The sequence below is a fragment of the Sporothrix schenckii genome (assembly GCF_000961545.1).
Source record: "Sporothrix schenckii 1099-18 chromosome Unknown Cont46, whole genome shotgun sequence".
Taxonomy (NCBI): Eukaryota; Fungi; Ascomycota; class Sordariomycetes; order Ophiostomatales; family Ophiostomataceae; genus Sporothrix; species Sporothrix schenckii.
The window spans coordinates 725,810-738,496 of NW_015971147.1; the positions used below are offsets into that span (position 1 = coordinate 725,810).

At 52.3% G+C, this 12,687-nt stretch overlaps 1 protein-coding gene across 1 annotated transcript; it reads left to right on the top strand.

Moving 5' to 3' along the window:
- Nucleotides 1-7,465: 7,465 nt before the first annotated feature.
- On the top strand, nt 7,466-11,892 carry SPSK_03868 (leucine rich repeat domain containing protein; the record flags this gene model as incomplete). The annotated part of the gene is made up of 4 exons (XM_016730683.1): nt 7,466-7,512; nt 7,563-8,350; nt 8,695-8,988; nt 9,389-11,892. 4 exons carry the CDS (start codon nt 7,466-7,468, stop codon nt 11,890-11,892), a joined length of 3,633 nt encoding a protein of 1,210 aa, XP_016586538.1.
- Nucleotides 11,893-12,687: the final 795 nt, after the last annotated feature.

The following is a 12,687-nucleotide window of genomic DNA, read 5'->3' on the forward strand; positions in this document are numbered from 1 at the left end:
TACTATCCAGATATGACTCCCTACGCCGTGCATATACGGAGCACATGCACATTGCAGTGCACAAGTTTATGCGCATGCAGGTTGACGCAGGCTGACGCAGGTCGCTGCACGTCAATGCATGTCTGGACATATGCACACGCATCCGGCCACGCACCCGGCACGCATCCAGCTTTTCGTGTTCCTCGTCTGATGACATCTGTCGTACGGACGACATCATGAGATTGTTTGTCCGTGTCGAGGTGTTTCTTATTCAGTATGTAGGCTGTTTCGCATGTATCGCTGTATTGAATCATATCTATCTCAAAAAGGACAACGATAAGTGGCTAGCGTTTTAGAGCTCTCCCACTAGATCGCCGACTAATAAACACAGACGGTGCAAGCCCTACGACAAACTAGATATAAGTGTAGATAACGAGCCAATCACAAATCTCTAGAGGTTGGCCTGCCAGACTGACTGAGTTGAGGAGACGTTCGGAACCTGTAGCTGGTAGCTGCGGCTTTCCCCCCCATCTTGTCGACGGCCGCCTCCTGTCAACCATCTTTCCCCTCTTTTGCTCCTCTTTTCTCCTTTTCTCCTCTTTTACTCCTCTCTTCTCCTCTTCTACTCCTTTTTTGGCTTCCAAGGTGACTCATGCGATTGTAAGTTTGTTTCCCATGACCGTTCTTCTGAGATACATCTACCTCCTCTCTGTCAAGGTGAACCGAGAATGGTGAGGTATGCCGGGATAACAGCACCCGATCACTACAGACACGGGCCAAGCACTGTGTTAAGAAAGTCAAGACACCAATCCTATTAATAAGGATGAGATGGCATGGGAAGCTGGAGGAAGATGGAAAAGAAGCTCCTGTCTGGACTACGAACAGCCACTGCAAGCAATTGATGCGCAGGCCAAAATATGGATCGGTAGAGCATCCATCCAATTTAGGAGGGCCATGCTTCTACGTCGCACTCTGACATATTCACATCCACACGCTGCACGCATGGCACCAGCGAAGATGGACAGGAACGCAAGATTTGTTCTTAGTAGTCGAGGCTGTGATCGAATGGAGGCGGTGTGCTCCTCTATCGATGGCACCCTGGGAACCGCCAAGGAAACAGAAGAAAAGAAAAGGACACAAACTAACCAACAAAACGCTGTAAACAAAGACAACTTCGCTTGATGTCAATTTGAAAGGGCTGGAAGAAACCCTCCGAAGTCTGCAAAAAGGAAAGCAAAATAAAGTCACCGTGCATAAAAGAAGAATGGCCCATAATAAGAAAGAAAAATTACACGAGACACGCAGGAGACTAGCAAATAACGTAATAGGAGAGTCATTTGCCTCTTTATTTCCTCGTCCTTTTTGTGTACTTCTTTTGTTTTGATCCTAACTGACTCGTTTTAACTCGGGTCTCTCCGGTGCAAATCCAAAGTCCAAAAAAAAAATACGAGGCACCGGAAAGGCCTGGACCCCAGCTGGAAAGCCTGGGCGCAAAACTAAAAAAGAGATGCTCGATCCTGAGAAAAAAAGTCAGTCAAGCCCATCGCCATCATCGCCATGCATGTCTCACACATTTTTCAGGTACCGCACCAAGTGTGAGGGTGCCTGAAAGCTGAAAGCTGAAAGCTAAAAGGCCGCCAAACTGCAAAGCCGCAAAGCCGTATGGCACTACCTTTCTGTACCAATGCATGTCTCAGGTCCCTCCCCGTTCAGTCCAGGGGCAGCCGAGGCAGCACACCCTCCCATGAGAAGGAAAGAAAATAACAAAACAGGCTTTGAAGGTGGGCAAGGGGCCCAGCAATAGGAAAGAAATACTGCGTAGGAGGCCAACCCCCAGCGGTTAGGTTAGGTTTTGTCTCTTCTTAGGGTGGGCAACTTTTGAGATGTGAGATTGGAGGAAAAACAGCATGCAATGCAGCATATGGTACGAATCAAATGCGGCTACGAAAGTAGAGGATGGGTGGGCCATTTTATGCCATTCTTGTTCGCATCCTTCCGAGTCTCCAGTTTCGTGCATCGTACTTCTGTACCTAAACGAGAAGCGAGGCAGGTGCTGCCATTCAGTGCCAGACAACTGGAACCGTGCAGGTCTCTCCTATTCCCTCGTATCTTTTGGTCTTTCCATCCTTTAAGAAAGTGTTGGAAAGAAAGTACACGGCCCCGACACGGCGAGGCCCCTATCCTCTCTGGGCAAACGAGCAGATGGATAGGGAGAGGCAAAAGAACAAAGAGCCTACAACATTGAAGGCCCACGTGCTCTCCATTCGAGGCTTGCATTTGTCAGGGCATTGTCAGCATCGGCGGACGAGGGGGCCAACGTTAAACAAGTGTATAGACATGTCTAGGCCGTGGCTTGGAACAGGTTTGGCCTCGTTAAATACAGCCACATTAAAAAGAGCATTACTCAACTGTGGCTCCAGCGCGTGAGCGCCACTGCAGTGCGTTCAGGCCGTCCGAAGGCTTATGGTTTAGGCGGTTTGCGGTGGCTTTAGGCACTCGGCCTGCCTGGGAGGGGCCGGGAAATAGGAATTTGCAAAAACTCCAGGCTGGGGATAAATCCAAACCATAGAACCTACATTAGACGGGCGCAACCTGACGAGGCGAAGGAGGGAAGCTAGTTGTCATACAGGGCCTATTTTGGTAAGAAAAGTAGCTGCATACCTGGACAACTTGGCCTGTGTCGAGAAAGTTGTGTTCTGGGGGCGTGCGAGTGCAAAGTGCCCGCTACAACACTCCCAGAGAGCCCTCTACTGTATGGGCCTTTAGTGGGCTCGATGGGTTTGGTGGGCTCAATGGAGACAGTGGACACGCTACTGTCGTCGCTTCTCGAAGCGACCGCAGCCGGGAATGACGGCCAGGTGGAGACGAGCTTCAGCTATTTTTCTAGGATGGGAAAGGAAGGCTGGGTCGACCAAGGACGTAAGATTATACCGCTGATGCCTGTGATTCAGAAGCCAGATCAAAGTATTGAGTCTGGCCAAGGCAGCCCATCGTTATCAACTTACACGATTTGGCCCAGAGGCTGGAAAGATTGCTAATATCCTTACCGCTGATCCAGACAAAAGGCCCGAACTAACAATCCCAGAGAGCATCATTGACGGCCTTTGGGTCTCGACCAATGCGCCAACTGACAACAGCCGTCACTGATCGAGTGAGATTTGCCCGATTAGCACGAGCAATATCTCGCAGACGTGCTCTAGCAGCTGCTCAACTGGAGCAACTGGGTGCCGTTGCACCCGGGCAGGGCTATCAAAAAGAGGACCTGCTGACCCGCTGGTGCCATCGCCGCTACGGTTTAGCTCAATAGACCGTCCCCATTCTATCTCCGGACGAACGAGTCTGCGAGTTGCGAGTGTACGGAGTCTCCAGCCGGAGACCGTGGACCCATTTCGCCAATAAGACGATCAATGATCGACTCCAGATAAGCCGGACATGCCGCAAATGCACGCAAACACCCGCAAACACGGTGGATTTCCAAAAGCGGCCAATTTCCTCTTTGGACGAAAGAAAATCAAACTACAATGCAGACGACATCTGCGGCATCAGCGACAACAATATGGAAAGCACACAAAAGGACCGCGCCTCCAGAGGCAGCGGAGGCAGTCGAAGGCACCAACAGACTCAAATGCCGCTGGCCAGCAGGGTGCTATCGTTCCGGACTTGTTTGTTTTTGGGCTTACTTCGGCTTAGTCGCTAGATGCGAGTAGCATCGCTTGATGATGCACACATCCATGGGCTGGCCAGTAGCCAATGACCAGCGCCCAACAGACGGTTGTCTAAAGCGTTGCCAAATGCGGCGATGTAAGTAGCATTTGTTTCGTTTTTTTTTTTTNTTTTTTTTTTTTTTATCAAGTGATACATTTTCTTGGCTACTTTGTTTCATTGTCTTTTGTGTTACGGAAAAGAAACTTTTGGAAATTGAAAAGAACAAAAGAAAAAAGGGGACAGAACGTTATTCGGTCCTTCGAGGACAATCCAGCACTGTGTTGATTGTGATCTTCTGGCTCGGTTGCTGTTTTCGTGGCCTCAGCTCTGAATACGTCACACTCAGTGAACAAATTGTATTCATCTGACTTTAAAACATCGCCATCACTGTGGGGAGTGTGCTCACTTTAAATTTCCCTAATTTTACAATGCACGTAGCTCTACATTGATCGAGGCACACGTTTCTCCACGATGATCACGAACCACGGCTAGATGAGAATAAGGGAAAGAAGACACAAAGAAGGCAAAAGAACGAAACAAAAGGCAAGACACAGACCCGAAGGCCGCCCCTCTTGACAAGCCTTGAGAAAAAACAGTGCCAACCACTTACCAGGCCCACACAGGAATACGAAAATACGCACGCATAAGTGTGCTCTACAGACGGCTGACGGGAAACGTCCACAATCCACAACTCCCAACAGACGTCGAGATTGTCGATAGCACAAAACATCATACCATGCCAAGCCGCTTCGATCTCGCTCTCGCCGACAAGGAAGGTAATGAGCACGGCATTATGTAGCCGTTAAGAAAGCATACATGTAAAATCAAACGGACAAAAGAACTACTACGCAGTTTCAAAGGAGAGCCACGCTTACTGGACGCCATTCCTCTTGGTCTGAAGGCTAAAATATTGAGATTTGACACCGTCATTCTACCAGAGACGTTCTCCCTTGCCGTTTTTGGCTTTCGTCCCTGCCCGCGTCTCGTGTCCAGTTTTATGCACCATCCTTCTTGACAGGGATTTTATTCCAAGTCAACCCAGCATGGGGTCCGTTTGGGGGACCCCTTGAAACACCGCATCGGGAATAGATGATAGATGCAGAATCGCAGCAATAGGGTTGTTGGTGGGACGGACGCAGGGTAGTGGATTTTGGGGGCAACACACAAAGAGAGGGCGAAGAACAAAACAAGAAACAAGAAACAAGAAACTGAAAAGAAAATAAAAGAAAGAAAGAACAAAACAACAGACCACAGACCACAGACATGAGACAAAGGGGCACAAAGAATCACGGCCTGTTGGGCACGGGGTCCTTGTGCTGAGCATAGAGCCAACCGGCTGCCCAGTTGCCATTTTTGGTCACTTAGAGTATTTGCAAATGTCTCTTTGCGGCCGAGTGAGACGTCAATACTGCATACACGTGTCTAGAGATGTGCTTCAACGTCGTTTGTATCCCACACTGGTCCTGGGGACTTGTCATCCAAGTCAGCCAGCCGCTGTCACCCGTCAGCATGTCAAAGACCAACCCGATTCCAACATCTACATGCTGTCATGCAAAATTCGCGTTCCCCGATCCACGGGGTTGTTTTATTTTGCTTTTGTTTTGTTCCTGCTCCGACCTCCCCTCGTCTATCTTGTATGCACACCCCCCCTCCCGATGCCCCCCACGGAGAGAACCTGCCCTGCCTCCATCTACCCGCCTGCAACCCTAAGCAGCCCCCAATGACGGACATCAACACATGAGGACCGTCATGCGGCCCGGCAGACCAACGACGCCGTTTTTAACTTGAAACCATCCCCCATCAGGAAGCAAAGCGCGCCCGTGTTGCGGATTGGGTGGTCAGCCGCAACGGTGTATGGGGGCGGGAAGTTGTGTAAACGACGAGAACACATAGTCGCAGAGACGCGGGTCTGTCTTCGTCCGTTTATTCTTAGCAAAAATGTTGCAAAATGCATATTCCGACTTGCTGTGCAAGCTGGAACACGGGCAGCGGGAGCAGGGAGAACAGAGAGGGTGCAGAGAGAAGGGCGGGGAGTGGATGAAGAACGACGCACAACCGAAAGGACATCGTCAAGTCGAAAAAAAACGTACAGTGTCAAAAAGTGGAGGGGTCCAACGGGTCTAAGCCCATGAAACAAAGGGAGCGGGAGCCTTGTTGACGAAAAGAAGAAAAGGAAAGGAAAACCGGTTGTAAGAGAGAACACAGCTACAAAATGGACGGGAAGTCGGCCCAAAATAGGCTTGCCAAAGTTCCAGGCGATCGTTCACTAAAGCCGAATTCTTCGTCTTTGTCCGAATCCGCGCTTGTACACAAAAGCACAACCGTCCGTCATACAGGCTAGCACGAAATAGGACTTGTGCCGTCTCTTTGCCAAATGTATGATGCTATCGAGGTGTCAATTAATTCAGATATACGACAGATGGAAAATGTACAGAAGGGAATTGAGATATGGAGATCACTGAAAACACTCCTATAATTGAGTATTTCTGTTCCCATCCCCTGTGCCATCAATCCTTGTCAATCTGTGCTCGTCTTTTTATTCCCCTCCCTTGCGGGCTGGGGAAGCACCACAGACGGGGAGGCTGTTGGCCTTGCTTGCTTGCGGTTGGCTGTTGAGTTGCTGCAGAATTAATTATGGGGCCACCTGCAGCACAGATGTCCCACACCGACGGGTTCAGCCGTTGAGAGGAACGGCCTGGCAGCCTGGCATGGCCTGCGACCAGGATTTCTCGTCCAGTCCAAGGATTTCCGACCAGGATACTGCATGTTGCAGAGGCAGAAATGGATGCGCTTACGAAAGGGTTCGAAGTGCCGGGGAAATAACGAAAAGCGAGCCAGGATTGAGCGGCCCTTGTCCAGACCCTGTTCGTCTCCCGTCTCCATCTTTCTTGTCGGATCTTGTCTGATCTCACAAGAACTGCCGGTTGGCCATTTGTCGTAGGACCCAGTCCGCCATCGGCGGCTTTGCGCTTTGTCGTTGTATTGTCTCATCGTTGCGTCGGCATTTCGTCGTCTCGTTTCTGGCTTTTGCGCCTGCGCGTCTATTGGCGGCGCACACCAATGTCTCTCCGTCCCTTCATTCATCGCCCCAGGTTGCCATGTTGGCAAACCCAAACGCACCTAGCCGCCTGATATCTTGACACCCCCTCCCTCCCCTCATTCTCGCCCCTCGCCCTCGCCCTCAGCTTCGACCCCCAACTCTCTTGGCCAGCCTCGTTCAGCGCGCCTCTTTGCCACTTTTGGCATCCCGACGCACGTCGCGGGCAGTGCCCATGTCCCATCTCTGGTCTCAACGCGGCCCGGTTTGATGTGCGACGTGCGGCGGCAGGAATAGAGTGGCATGAAGACGGGAGAAGCGGGAGGAATCAGTCGGTACTTTTTTTGCTTCCTGCAAGGGTAGGTTTGGTCTGTTTCTCATAGATGACGAGCCTGCATGAGAACCTGCAGGAAGCGTGGTCGAAAGAGGCTGCATGCGGGTTATTTTTACCAGGTTCAACCCACGCCCTCGCTGCAAGCTACGGACCGCTCAGTTGGCCCGACTGCACGTCGCAGTTTGCCGTCTTTTGTTTGTCGTTTGTTTCAAAAGACGTTGTTTGAGGCTCAAGGCTGTAATCTGTAAATAGCGCAAGTAACCAAACCTGGAAGGACCTTTTTTTGGAAGGCGCATTCTGTCGCCTCCGGCGTCGGCCACACCTCTGATCACAATGAGGGAAACTGTGGCGCATCGCTCCTGCTGCGAAGACAGAGAAAGCAAGTGACTATGCGGTGCGGGGTATTCAAAATGGCAGGCGCGGCCTTGCCATACATCGTACAGCGATATATTATGGCGTACGACAACCGGGTTCCACTTTTTCCAGTTCTTGCTTTCTGTTACACAGCGGGAAGGCGCAGCGCAGCATGCGGAAGGAGCAATACGCGTCCACAGCGAAACCTCAAAATCCGGAAACAGATGCTTCAGAGTTTGCCCGTCGACGTCCTCTTCTTCCCCAACTACAACCGCACCCGTACCCACTCCCACATCACAAACACCAAACAGGCGCACACAACTTGCATAGCCGCCGGACGAGCATCACAAGAAGCCCATCCAGACTGTGCCGCAAGCAGCGGCAGGACTATCACCGGTACCACCTTGGGGCCAAGAAAAAGAACCAGCGCCGAAGAACCCGAAACCGCAGAACAAGCCAAAAGAGGGCAGAAGAAGCAGACGATGGCCCCCAAGCCAGGCCGTCTGCGGACAAACAGACGCCCGCTCCATCTGTAGCAGCGACGCATGCAGCCCGTTTCCGTATCACCAGACTCGGACAGTCTCGAAAACGGGCCAACCCCAGGTCCAGTTTAGACGCCCAAGAACGGCCCCCAACAGCCATTGCATCGCCGCAACCATTTTCGTCAAGAGCAGTGCGGCATACCCATCCGGCATTCGGGGCTTGGCATATGCGGCCGCAACAAGACAAGCCAGATTTGGAAGCCACCAATCAGTCTGAGCCACTGTACAGAATATTCGGTGCAACACCAACGGCCAACAGCCACATCGACAACAACTGTATTGGCCCGCTTCTATTCGTGAACCGCTTTGCCTGTTCGTGGACAGAACATCGTTGCCTTTTGCGTCTCTGCATCGCTGGTTCTCCTACTTCCACCCCACCGGCATCGCCTGCGTTTCATTGTACGTTTTTTTATTGTTATTTTTGGCCCCGAGTACCACCCTCTTCTCGTCACTTTTTTTTCCTTTCTTTTTTTCTATTCTTCACGACTGTGGCGACTTCCGTCTTTGGCAACGCCTCGTGGTCCCCTGCTGCTCACGAAATACACAGCTCGATTCCGGCCTCTCCAACAGACACGTTGATATTTTGTTTTTATTTTCTTATTTTATGTCATTTTATCTCTGTTTTTTTAACAAGGCCAGACAAAGACAGACCCAACTCTGTTGCTCGCGTCCTTTGTCTGTTGCATGCACACCCCCTCCATCACAACGGTTGTTTTCCTCTCTCCTTGTAACCTTCCCAACAGTCGCCACCAGGCCCCAGATCCTCGTCTTACCCAGTGCTGCCCGCAACGGCAACAAAGAACGGAAGCCCCATACAGATAGGACCTGCCAGTTTCGAACAAGAATGGCACATCCTCCATCCTACGAAGAGGCCGTGACCGGCGGCCATTGGCTTGACCTTGTTGCGCCGTATGTCGCTCCCCGAGACTACTCTAGGCTCTGTCAAGTATCACGCCGCTTCTATGATCAGTTTGCTCCTCGATTGTGGAACGATCCACTACAAACGGCCAGGCTGCTAGGCCTGCACCCCAACGACGGTGCGTATTTTCTCGTCTTCTGTCTTTTAACTCTAAATTGCTTTTGCCTCTGAGAGTCAATAATGTTCTTCACCCTAGCCATGCATCGGACCGTCTTTTCTTCTTTTCATGTTGTCGCCGCGTTATGTTTCCTGCCACGGCCTGATGTTCTCTCCCGGCACCAAATGTGTGCTGCTGGTGTCTTCTGTAGTTGGTGGAGGTCTCGTTTTTACTTGTCCTGAACCTGCCCCCTGCCCTGTGCTAGTCGTGTACTGGAGATTTTGGTGAAGCAGATGAATAGTTTCATTTGTCCTTGGGCAAGCGTGGTGTGTTATTTTGCCGGTCTTCTTGCCGCCAGCATTATTGCTTAATGCCTTGACGCTCAACAAAACTAGACCTAACATTGTGACTATGCTTCTAGACCTGCAATGGTTCATCTTTTTCGCCACACGGCATGCAATGACAGTGCGGAATAGCACCCGCCGTCTTGTCGTGTCACTAGACTTTCGGGACTTTGCTGTTGATGTGCCGATGTCCATTGCCGGCAACAGTGGCCGCAGCTTTTCGGAGACCCTCCGGCTCCTTGGTACAGCGTTCCCGGCTGTGCGTTGTATCCTGCTCGGTGGCAATACGGGCTATGACCCCTCAGATCTAGGCCATCTGCTCAATCCGAATGATTATCCTGAGGATGGCTCTGTGCCGATGCCCTTGATATTGGACATTGCCTGTTGCGGCATGCCTCTGCCAAACACATTCTTCCACCCGTCTTACTGGAGGCAACTGGTCTACCTGGATATGTCCAATGTACCGGGCTCGCTCAAGGGCATTATTAAGACGGGTACCTTCAATCAGGGTGCCTTGCCGCACCTTCGTATACTCAAGCTGCGCGGGCGGGTGCTAGATGACGTGTCGTTGGCCCCGATTGCCGAGCACGCGACGCAGCGCATCTGGAGCTTAGACTTGACCAACAACAAGCTCACGGACAGCTCTGTTCATACTTTCTTCCACCAGTGCTTTGGAACAGACGACCTGACTGCAGAGACGAGTCACTACGAGGTGGAAGGGAAGCTAGCCGTCGTGGGAGATGTGCCAGGGGAAACAATCCCATCAGTATGGCGAGGATGGCTCTCTTATATCGTTGAATCAGCTGCCAGTGGGACTTTCTCGCACCCGGACCGGTACCTGGCCGATGCGCCCATCTACAATGCTGACAATCACGGCCCCCCAAGTATAGCACGCCTCGCCGGCAATGAACCACTGAGGAGCGATCGTGCCAAGGATGTGAAGCTTGCTCTGGCGGGCGGACCAGGGAAAATGCCTCTGGACTGGCATCACGTCCGGGATATCGACATCTGCAAGCTTCCCGCCTCCTTGACGCATCTTTATCTGAGCGGAAACCGAGACTTTACCGTAGAAGGCGTCGAGTCAATCTTTCGCTGCTCTCGAGGCCACATCCAGCACTTTGACTGCGCATCGCCTACCATTCCGACCGGCGGCCTGGTGCCCTTTACACTGACTGGCATTCTGGGCCGAAGCCACCTCTTCCGCCCTGTGATGGCTTCCAACTTGCGCAGCTTGCGTATCCATCACTCGCTGGTTACGCAAATCCCGACGCTGAGCGACCCGTCCAGAAGCCCACGGGAGGCTTTGATGTACGCTGAGACTGTTTTGCGCGAAAGGGCCGAGACCGCGTATCCACTGATGATCGCTGTTCTCGGACCAGATTGGAATTCTCGCCTGCAGTCACTCACATTGGCTGGACTCCCACGGATCTCCACCGGGCCTCTGATCGACAAGCTGATCCGATTTCTTGTCTCTGCGGCCGAGCAGGAGGCGGCAGTGCGCGCACAGCAGGCGGCCGGTTCGCTGTCGCGCCACGGCCCCGCCGTGCTCAGCGGCCTGAGACACTTGCGGCTTGAATTTGAGCCTTATCCACCACAAGACGGAGATCTCGACGGTGCATTTGACAGTCTGGACGCCAAAGCGCTGCTCAACGCGAATAGCAGTGATGCATTTAGCTTCTTTCGGGAAACGAGGACCGCTGCGACGACGGCAGCGTGGACAGAGGCAGCGGCAAAGAAGTCCTACCAGCTAATCAACGTCAGCCTCAGTAAGGACGGCGAGCGGACTGCGGCAGGCGGTGATGGTGGACGAGGCATTGGGTACGGAGATAAGAACATTGGCGGCACAAACACAAATGTCCCGAGACACTCCGATTGTTCTGGCGCTGGCGGGTCAGCTTCCCCGGATCATCTGCATTCCAAAGAAGGAACGGACAATGTCGCTCAGGCAAGACAGTCGGACCGACTGTTACATTATCCTCTGTCTGGCGCACTCGACGCCAGCAGCGAGTATGTTCGCGAACTGCTCTTTCTGGGAGATAACAGTCAGACTGCTATCAACACCACTGCCGACAACAGAACCAATGCACAACGGACGATTCAGCTTTCGGTCTGGGTTGGCAGTGGCCAACCGGGATCCAATCGAGCCATCAACAGCTACATGGCCAACCTCGCGAGACGGTCGCTGCGAGCAAACATTCGACCAGCCACTCCCGATCAAGTCGCCGCCGGTGTGCCCGTTGGGGCCTGTGTATACAATGCTGCCTGGGATGCCATTGCGTGGCTTCCGGCACCGGATGAAAGCAAACCACAGCTTGCGACGGCTGCAACAAGTGGCGTAGTCAATGCAGACCGACACCGGCTGGAATCAGCTGTACGGCCTCGTCGTCATCCGAAGGATGGCGTGATGGTTGATGTGGTTGATGCGATTCGTCAATTTCGAGCAGAAACGCGGTCTGGCAAACGCAATCCCGGCGGTTGGGCACTACAAGACCTGCAGCAAGACGGCCGGAAGTACGAGGAGAACCAACAGCCGGTGCCTCGACACTGGGCTGGCAGTCTGGAGATTCTGCTGGCATCCTGAACGGCTGGGTTGTTGAGCCCTCCTCGGGTACACGCTTCTCCGGGTTCATGTGCCCATGTCCTGATTGCTACATAATCATTGAACGCGTTCGATGAGTGAGCAGGTCGCAACGAAGTCAACAAAATCGCACAACACTAGAGACCGCGTTCTTTAGGCATCTAGAACATCGAAGCGCACAGTACCATTGCACATACAGGTCGAGCCAAGCAGCCGCGTTTACAAGCCAACCGAGCCGGGAGATGTCGGACCGAGCTGCACCGGCGCCGAGAATAAGCGACGAACGTGCCAACGAGAGGATACCCAATGACATATACCCCGCGATAAAGCAAGCAAAGCTTCACTAATACCAGAGCAGGAAGTAACGAGGGCCCGCTTTTTGTGTGCACTGGAATATGTCGTTGCTGGATTACGTCCTACTCGGCGATGATAAATGAGCAGGGGGATCGACGCCAGTGGCGAGAAGTAGATCTCAGTACCGCTATTGTCGATATTGACAGGTGTGCTTATGAAGGGCATAGAACAATTGCACGACCGGTACGGCACTACGACTCCCAAAGACGCGAACAAGACGGGCACCAAAATAGCTAAATCGGGACGGCGCCGCTTGTAAATCACTAAACACGAGCATCGTCGCTAGAGAACAACCAAGGAACAACAATACAATGACGAAGCCTCTTGGACGTGCGGACGACAACGATTTGCTACGTCTTTGAGGCCGCCATGCATGGTGCAGCGATTGCGAGTTTACCTGTGGCCATTTCGCAAAGTCAAATCCAGACGCGCTTCCGACTGTTA